The sequence below is a fragment of the Apodemus sylvaticus genome, chromosome 7, assembly GCF_947179515.1.
Source record: "Apodemus sylvaticus chromosome 7, mApoSyl1.1, whole genome shotgun sequence".
NCBI lineage: Eukaryota > Metazoa > Chordata > Mammalia > Rodentia > Muridae > Apodemus > Apodemus sylvaticus.
Window position 1 is genome coordinate 63,633,891 of NC_067478.1, and position 9,588 is coordinate 63,643,478.

General features: G+C 51.1%; 1 protein-coding gene across 1 annotated transcript; it reads left to right on the plus strand.

The window, feature by feature from the left end:
- The first annotated feature begins 1,759 nt into the window (after positions 1-1,759).
- Positions 1,760-4,940, plus strand: Kbtbd13 (kelch repeat and BTB domain containing 13). Its single transcript, XM_052189436.1, has one exon. The coding sequence runs from the start codon at positions 1,760-1,762 to the stop codon at positions 3,134-3,136; it is 1,377 nt and encodes a 458-aa protein (XP_052045396.1). The 3' UTR covers positions 3,137-4,940.
- The last annotated feature ends 4,648 nt before the right edge of the window (positions 4,941-9,588 follow it).

Consider the following 9,588-nt stretch of genomic DNA (forward strand, 5'->3'; position numbering starts at 1 on the left):
CTTCCCGTCTGGCATCTTGGACCAAGTATTAGAAGGTAAGCCATGAAAGCCGTGCAGTGGAAAGGTCCTTGGATGGGACTGCGGGAGAGCCTGGGCTGTCTGTCCCAAGCTGCAAGACCCTGGGCAGGGCTCTTTCTCATACTTTCACCAGGCCTTCTGGGGAATTCAGGACCCGAGGTTCCTTCCACTGCCTCATCTCTGCCCAGGAGGGAACAGGGCAGCACGGTTAAGGCACAGACACAAACTGGCTGCATTCTGGCCCCAAATCTGCCACCTGCTGGTCGTGGGCTAAACCCTTCCTTAGTTTACTCTCTTTATCTAGCAAAAGCGGCATCTAGTTCAGGGCTGCGGTGTGGCTCTGTAAGCAGAGTCCTTGTTCAGCATGCACAGAGCTCTCGGCTCAACCCCAGCACCACATAAACCGGACATAGTGACACGTGAACTTGGGAGATGGAGGTTGGAGGTTCAGAGTCATCCTTACCGCACTGAAGCCAGCCTAGGATATATCAGACATGGCCTAGAGAAGAAATGCAGCTCATAGTGTTGCTGTAAAGTAAGTGGAGAAGGCTAGTCACCAAGGATATTGGGCAGAGTAACTATTCATGACAGTTGCAAGGATTAGGAGTCAAAGTACATATCACCCACAGTGACAGTCACAGAGGGAGGGGTCGGGCAAGTGAGAACCAAATGCCAGCTTCCCATTTCCATTTCAAGAAACGGGCAGCTTTCACCTACAGGGGCTTCCTGGACGCTCTGTGACATGGAAGAAAAGGGCTCAAAAGGAGGTTGAGATGGAGCTCGGGAGACCACTCAACATTAAGAGCAAACCCTTGTTCCTCATCCGGAGGACAGGGCTCCCTCCACTCCCAGAATTCCATGTCCAAGGGATCTGAGATGTGCCTGTGGCACGTCTGGGATGCACTTACACACATGCAGGCAAAATGTGAGTGGTGACTGGGCTGTCCAACAAGCATGAGCAGAGACAGACATCTTAGAGCCCTTGGCTGAGCATCTGATCTGCTCCTCCTTCGTCTCATACTCCAACTGCCCTTCCCCACTCCTTTGAGCCGATGAACGCTTGTCCTCGTCTGAAAGACCTTAGACAAGTCATATAAACTCTCCAGGCCTCATTCGGAACACCTTATGGAATTTGCCCCAATACTGTATATAGATGTTTCCATTTACCCGATTTTAAAGGTGAGGAAACAGAGCCGAGATACATGTGTTGTACACACAGCTTGTTGTGGTGCCAGTTAAACAGGGTATCTTTACAAGCAGGCCTGGCAGGGCCCAGCACACAGTGGGTATTCAGTATAAGTTAGTTGTTGTCACTATTTATTTCTTTGTTTGAAAAAAAGTTATCTGAGTCTCTGTGGAGGTGGGATGAATCCAGAGGTCAGAGGGCAACTTTCTGAAGTGGGTTTCCTCCTTCCACCTTTATGTAGGTTCTAGGTTGAACCCAGGCCAACCAGGCTTCTAGACAAGAACCTGTTGTTGAACGGTCTCTTCGGCCCTGTCACTAGTATCTTAACAGAACTGAATAATCACACAGGTGTCCAGATGCCCTCTGGGCCCGGAGGCTATGCACGGCTGCGGGCCACATCACATGAGCAGGACCTATCTTTAGCAAGGAAGGTATTTATAACCCCCAAGGAAGTTTTTTTTCCTCCCTCCCCGCCTCGGGGTAGCCCCAGAGTCAGTGGCCCCAGGCAAATCTAGGCCCCCCCAGCGGTGGCAGCCTCTGCCCCTCTGGCTCATCATGTCCCCAGGCCCCGAGGTCCCGGTGCAAGTGTGGGTGGACGGTCAACTCTTCCAGGCCGAGCAGTCGCTGCTGGTGGAGCACTGCGGCTTCTTCCGCGGGCTTTTCCGCTCTGGCATGCGGGAGGCGCGCGCCGCCGAGGTGCGCTTGGGCGCGCTGAGCGCCGCGGGCTTCCGCACTGCGCTGCGGGTGCTGCGCGGAGAGCGGCCGGAGCTGGCGGCCGACGACGAGCTGCTGCAGGCGGTGGAGTGCGCCGCGTTCCTGCAGGCGCCCGCGCTCGCGCGCTTCCTGGAGCACAGCGTCACCTCGGACAATTGCTCGCTGCTGTGCGACGCGGCCGCCGCCTTTGGCCTGCGCGATGTGCTCCACAGCGCTGCGCTTTTCATCCGCGACGGATCGCACGAGCTGGTGGCACAGCTGGAGCTGCCCGAGGCCCGAGCCTACGTGGCGGCGCTGCGACCCAGCACCTATGTGGCGGTGAGCACACACACGCCCACACCCGGCTTCCTGGAGGATGCATCGCGCACCATGTGCTTCTTGGACGAGGAGGAGGACGCGTGGCGCACGCTGGCCGCTTTGCCCCTGGAGGCCAGCACGCTGCTGGCGGGTGTGGCCACCCTGGGCAACAAGCTCTACATAGTGGGTGGCGTGTGTGGTGCCAGCAAGGAAGTAGTGGAGCTGGGCTTCTGTTACGACCCAGAAGGTGGCACTTGGTGCGAATTCCCCAGCCCGCACCAACCGCGCTATGATATGGCGCTGGCTGGCTTTGAAGGCCGCCTCTATGCCATTGGTGGCGAATTCCAGAGGACACCCATGAGCTCCGTGGAGTGCTATGACCCGGCCACAGGTTGCTGGAGCTTCGTGGCGGACTTGCCACAACCGGCTACAGGGGTTCCCTGTGCCCAGGCGCGTGGCCGCCTCTTTGTGTGCCTGTGGAGGCCGGCAGACATCACTGCTGTCGTGGAGTACGTGGTACAGATGGACAAGTGGCTGCCCGTGGCTGAACTGTGTCGTTCGCAGAGCTACGGTCACTTTATGGTGGCCCATCGCGACAGTCTCTATGTGGTACGAAATGGACCTTCCGATGATTTCTTGCATTGTGCCATCGATTGCCTCAACCTGGTCACAGGCCAGTGGACATCGCTACCTGGCCAATTTGTCAACAGCAAGGGAGCACTCTTCACGTCTGTAGTGCGTGGGGACATGGTTTATACTGTCAACCGTGTATCCACGCTGGTCTATGCCATTGAAGATGGCACCTGGCGGCTGCTCAGGGAAAAGGCTGGGTTTCCTCGGCCTGGCTCTCTACAGACCTTTCTTTTGCGGTTGCCTCCTGGCACTACTGGGCCTGTGGCCACCGCCCTGCCAGAGTTGTGAGCTTGGAATGACTTCAGAAGATACACGAGTCTCCGTGAGCCTTGGCTGTGTCCTCGTGAGCCTTGGCTGTGTGCGCCTGGATTGGGGAGCTCTTGGGAACTCCTTTCCCCCTGTTAAGACACTCAGGTTTGCTTTCTGGTGGTGCAGATGTCCACGAAGCCCTGAGCAACGCAGGTGCCTGGGACCTCAAATAACTTGGGCTCAGTTGAGAGCTGGTGGGTCCCAATCTCAGGGAAAAGGGTAGAGTTACAATTTGGACAATTCAGACTTGTAGTGGAATACAAGCTATAGCTAGAAGTGGGTTAAGTGATTCAGCTAAACCAAACTGCTAATTAACAGGCATAAAGTGTCAATACAATGTTGGGCTGTAGTTGTCAGCTGCTGCACAGAAAGCTTGGTGACAATACCAGCTTTTGTAATACAAAGGTCAGGATGATAAAACAGGTCTACACATAATTTGCCTCCACCCACAAACCAACAGCGACATGCTGATTTAAAAAAGCAAACAACATACCGTGCAATAAGAAGAATACTAAAACAGTCAGCCTGGAGGAGCAGCCGCAGATCACAGAATCTGAGAGTTCAAAGAGTGGAGAGGGGGAAGGCTGGATCAGAGAAGGTCTCAGTAAACTCCAGCCTTTAAGGCAGAACAGCGGAAGATGGAGGCATTTCGGCAGTGAGGCTGGACTGAATTGTAGCAAATGAAACTCCGCTGAGCCTGAAGCAAGATGGTGGGAGGGAGCAAGGGTTCACCGTGGTTGCTTTAAGGACTGTAATGGAAAGGGAGTACCCAGGTGTAAATTTTGACCCATTTTTTCTGTATCACTGACTTCAGGCTATGTAAGGTGTATGGAGCCTAACCCTGCTAACTCCTCAGGGCATTCCTTCCTAGATGTACCATGGGCTCCGTCTCTCTTGTAATCTCTGCTGTGCCCATTCCCCCGAGCTTTCCCTCTTCCTGTTCCTCAGCTCCATACCCACCTCCTCTCTGCAGGATTGGCTGAGCCAGCTCCTGTTTTCCTGGCCTGGCTGCCAGCATCGCTCAGTGATCTCCGTGACATTCTGTGTTGGATATGCAGCCACACATGTTTGCAGATAGTAGGCATAGAGGTCCAATACTTTTAACTGAGCCAGGCACCTCCTTGCCTGCGAAATGAAATGATGTCTTACAAGAACCTCTAGTTAGGGGTCCGCTACTGACATGTGCTGTTAAACAGCTCTTATCTTAAAAGCAATACCCAGATACAGCTTCTGTTCGGATGCCTGCTCAGCCCTGCAGCCTGGCCAAGGCAGATGTCTCTCAGTGGTCCGGTGTAGTCTCCATCCTCCAGGACTCAAGATTCATAGAAAACCCTGGCTTTAGAAGTAGAGAACACAGCATTGGCAAGGTACTTCCTGGGCATGGAGCCTGGTGTTGGGCCGTCGCTGCCTCTTCCCTGAAGTATCCCAAACTTGAAATAAGTTGCCTTTGGGAGTGTGGAATCTTCTAGCCTTTGAAATAGTCTAGTCCTATAAATCACACGAATAAACTCTGACATTCGTATCCTATGAACTCTAGGCAAGCTGTTTTCACATTCATTTCTTCAGCCTGGCCCCAGAGCGATGCTGTTAAGGACCCACTATCCTCCTTTGGCTATAATTCCAGGTGATGGACCATTTTCCTTAGCAGCCAGAGCACTGCCTCTTTGATCACACCTCCTGACCAGTACTGAACACGTGTCAATTGTAACAGCAATGTCTGTCAGCTCATAGGCTCTTTCTCAACTCAATGAACTCTAGGATTGGTTCTGAGAGGCCTGCTGGACTGGCTCTCTGCACTCTGTTGCTTAGCAAGAGCGGCACCTTCCTGCAGAAGTGTCTTTATGCATAGTAATGAGCATCTGAAGTTCATACAGTTTTCTCAAAGTTGACTTATTCAAGTGTTGGAGAATTTTAAGCAAGAGCCCAGTGTGGTGCACACCCTTAACCCTAGCACTTAGGAGGCAGGGGAAGGTGGATCTCTACATAGCAAGTTCCTGGACAGCCATGGCTACATAGATACTGTCTCAAAATAAAAATTAAAAAAGAATAAAAAAGAATTTTAAGCAAAACTAAGGAGATAACCCATTTGGTAAAGTGCTTGCTTTGCAAATAGAAGGCCCTAAATTTAGATTTAAGAGCCTATGTTTAAAAAAAAAATCTAGCAACAAAGAAAGGTAATGAGGGGAACTGTAGATAGCTCACTTGGTAAAATGTTTGCCTTGGAAGCACAGGGACTTGAGTTAAGCCCCCAGCTTCTACCTTAAAAGTCTGGGTGTGGAACCGTAGGCGTGGAATCCCTGCACTGGCATGGCAGAGATGTGGAAGTGTCTAGAACTCCCTGACCGGCTGCCTGCCCAGCTGGAGAGTCCCAGGCCAAGGAGAAGCCCCGTCTCAGGAAGAAAAGGGAAAGATGCACAGATGGTGTTTACAAAATAACAATTGCCTTTTGACCTACCGGCAAGTACATGTACACACTCAAATGTGTGTAAGCACACTTAAGCCCACATGCACACAAACACTCTTGCACACATATGTGCACACAGGCACACTGTGGTGGCCTGAATCAGAGTGGCCCTCATAGTAGCATATATTTGTTTAGTCATCAAGGAGTGCTATTGTTGAAGTGGGTGTAGCCCTCGGAGTGGGTGTTGGAGAACGGATGTTGCTTGGGGTTGGCTTTAAGGTTTCAAAAGCTTAAGCCAGGCCCATTGGTTCTCCCCCTCCCCCTACCCCCTACCCCTCCCTCTCCCTCTCCCTCTCCCCTCCCCCTCCCTCTCCCTCTCCCTCTCCCTTTCTTCCCCCCTCTTTCTGCCAGCTGCCTGCAGATCCAGATATAGAACTCTCAGCTAATTCTCTCTGAGTGCCACTTCCCACTGTGCCACCACACTCCCACCATAATGGTAATGGATTAAACCTTCAAAACTGTAAGCCAGCCCCAGTTAAATGCCTTCTTTTCCTTTATAGGAGTTGTCATGCTCATGGTGTCTCTTTACAATAGAACACTGACACACACACACATACACACACACACACCAAAATGTGGTTCTTTGCAAGAGCAATATGTTCTCTTAACTGCTGAGTTCTCTCTCTCCAGCGACTGTTCCTTTTCCTCTGTAGGGTTTAACACCTTCTCCTCTGCTATATTTTCACCTGTTTTTTTTTTTTCTCTCTCCCTGTTAAAATTTGAACTCTATGAGAGCAGGGATCTCAACCCTGCTGCTAGGGTTTAAGCCCAGGGCTTTGAGCCGGCTGGGCTATTACCTTACCCCTGGGCTATGTTCCCAGCCCAAGGGCAGATTTTGTTTATGTTATTCACTGATGTATCACTAGTACCAGGAACAGTGTCTACAATGTAGTAAAGATGTATACCATCTGTGAGAAGAATGCCGGAGTGTTTAATGATGTCTTTACCAGAACAATCAGAAATAGAAAAAAACCCCGAGGGAGGTACGTAGCAAGCCTCAGACTTCAGAGGAGTTTCTGGTAGGGCAGTGAGGGTTGAGGGTGGTTGTAAAGGCAGAGAAGACTTTGTGAGGCAAGGATGACCTGTGCACTTCGGGAGACGTGGGATCTGAGAACTCAGCCACACTCTTCCTCCCGGGAGGGGAGGAGGCTGTGGTTGAGAAGGCTAATCACCGGTGAAGGATTGCTCCTCTTGGCGGTGGAGTACACACAGGACCAGTCTGTTTATTTTCCTCTGGCCTCAGGCAGCTGGGCCCCTTTTTCATCCTAATTGCTTTGTTCAAGTTGCTGTCATTCCTCAGGAACCAGCAGCAAATTAACTGTGCTGGTGTAAGGCCCAGCTGTCAGGAGACAAGCTACCTCTGATCGTGGGGATCCTGGATCCCAAGAGGGAAGTCTCATCCCCGCACTGTCCAGTGATACTTCAGCTGTCAGCCATGAAGACACAGACTCCTGGCTCTGGCTTTTCAGCAGCTAAGAAAGGTAAAGGGGAGTTGAGGAGAGTCCAGTCATTAAAATGTTTGCCCTGTAAGCACAAGGACCTGACTTTGATTTCTAGTTCCTACATTCCTTGAACCTACATAAGCAAGAGGATCAAGAGTTCAAGACCAGCCTGGGTTACATAGTGGGTTTGAGGCCAACCTGGGCTACCAAAAATCAAAACAACAGTAAAAGCCAAGTGCAGTAATGTGAGCTTGTAATCCAAGTGCTGAGAAAGCAAAAGTAGTTAAGTCTCTGGGCTCCCTGGTCACTCAGCCTCACTTACCTGGGAAGCCGCAGGTGTGAGACCTTGTTCCAAAAAATAAAGTTCAAGAGGACCACACACACACCACACCACACACACACCACATACACCACACACACACCACACCACACACACCACATACACCACACACACACACCACACCACACACAGACATACATACCACATACATGCTACACACACCACATATACCACACACACACATATACCATCCCCCCACACCACACACATACCATAATAGCACACTGCATACACACACATACCACACCACACAGACACACTATACACACACACCAAGTACATACACATACACTGTGTGAGTGCATGCACACACCCACACACACCACACACACATACCACACACAGACATACACCACACACATACCATACACAGCACACTGCATACACACACATACCACACCACACAGACATGCCATACACACGCACCAAGTACACACACACATATACTGTATGAGTGCATGCACACACCCACACACCACACACCACACACACACACATACACAGGTAATGTTTTTTGTAAGGTTGCTGAGGCAAACCAAGGCACTAAGAGAGAGGATTTTCATGTGGTTAACTCTGTAGAGGGGCAGGCCTGCTTGCCTGCCAGCCAGCTGGCTTTAGAGTCCAGTGTTGACTCCAACTGGCTTGTTTGTTTGTTTGTTTATTTAAATGACAGGGTCTCGTGTTGTAGTCCTAACTTACCTGGAACTTACTATATGGACCTGTCTGTCCTTTAACTCAATTATATCTAGATGCATCTGCTTCTAGAGTGCTTGGATTAAAGGTAGTGTGTGTGGGGTGTGTGTGTGTGTGGTATATTTTTAAAACATTTTAGTTAACTTTTAGTTGTATAAGTGTTTCACCTGCATGTCTATCTGTGCATCATGTGTGAGCCCAGTGCCCAGAAAGAGCAGGAGCGCGTGTCAGATCTCCTGGAAGTGGAACTACAGATGGCTGTGAGCTGCCACATGGGTGCTGGAAGTTGAGCCCAGGTTCTCTGGAAGAGCAGCCTGTATCTTGATTTTTTTTAAAGATTTATTTTTATTTGTGTGTGGTGTGTATGTGTGTGCACCCTCCTGGTTGGGTATTTATTTATTTACTTATTTATTTTGAAACAGGGTCTCCTGTAGCCCAGGCTGGCCTTGAACTTTCTATGAAGCCAAGACTGACCTTGAATTTCTGTATTTCTTATCCTCCACTTGTACTCGGGTACTGTAAGGCCCAGCGCCTTACTTATTGAGATGAGATGTTATGTTGTCTGGGCTAGCCTTGGACTTTCTGACTCAGGGGATCCTCTAGCCTCCACCTCGTCCTGTACCCCCAGCCCAGCTCTAACCTGGTTTCTGTCTAAAGCAGGGATGGAGATGGGCCGGAGGCTTATGCCTTCGTCCTGCAGGCCGGGCCGCCATCCTGCAGGCTGTCCCAAGCGCCCAGGCTGTGAGGCCATGGATGAGGCTGAGCCCGAGCCCGAGAACATTCAACCTGGAGAACTTGGGTTCTGTTTTTCAAGAAACTGGAGCTGCAAGTTTGTTTATAAGGCTATAAATGTGACAAGCAGAGACGTGTGAAAACCCTTGAGACCCCTGTTTGGGTCACATCACTCAGCTCCTGTGACATGGGTGCTCCCGCAGAGGGGGCTGGGAGCAGGAGGGGGGAATGAGTTCCTAGCTCCCACCTCCAGCAGTTTTGTCGGGGCTTTCTTACCCCATTGCTCTGAACAACAACCCCTGTCAGGTGGCTATTTCCAGGTAGTCCTTTCAGGCTTCAGGTTGGGGTTCCGACCCGCACGTACAGGGGGTGCAGGAATGGAGAGAGTGCCCGTCACTGCCATTGTACTGCCCCTGGGTGGACCTTCACCCTTCCTAAACAGCCTCTGTCAGCAGGTTGGAGTGAGCCATTTTCCTGGCAAGAGCCTGCTGGCTGAGTGCCTGTCCTCTCTGGCCCTCAGCAATCCGGGCAGCAGTCACCCTGCAGTTAAATTCAGGCACAGTAAAGCATATTGGTAAGTGTCCATCCCAAAGCTTGGCCTGATCACACAGTGGCTGGAACCAGAGAAATGCCTTCCGGGTAGGGGTGGTGTTTCCATAACTGGAAGCTGGAGCCTCGCCTCCCCAAGCCACTTTGAGGGGGAAACAATGCTCTTTAGACCCCTTATGTGACAAGGTTCCTGTCACAGGGCCCACAAGGA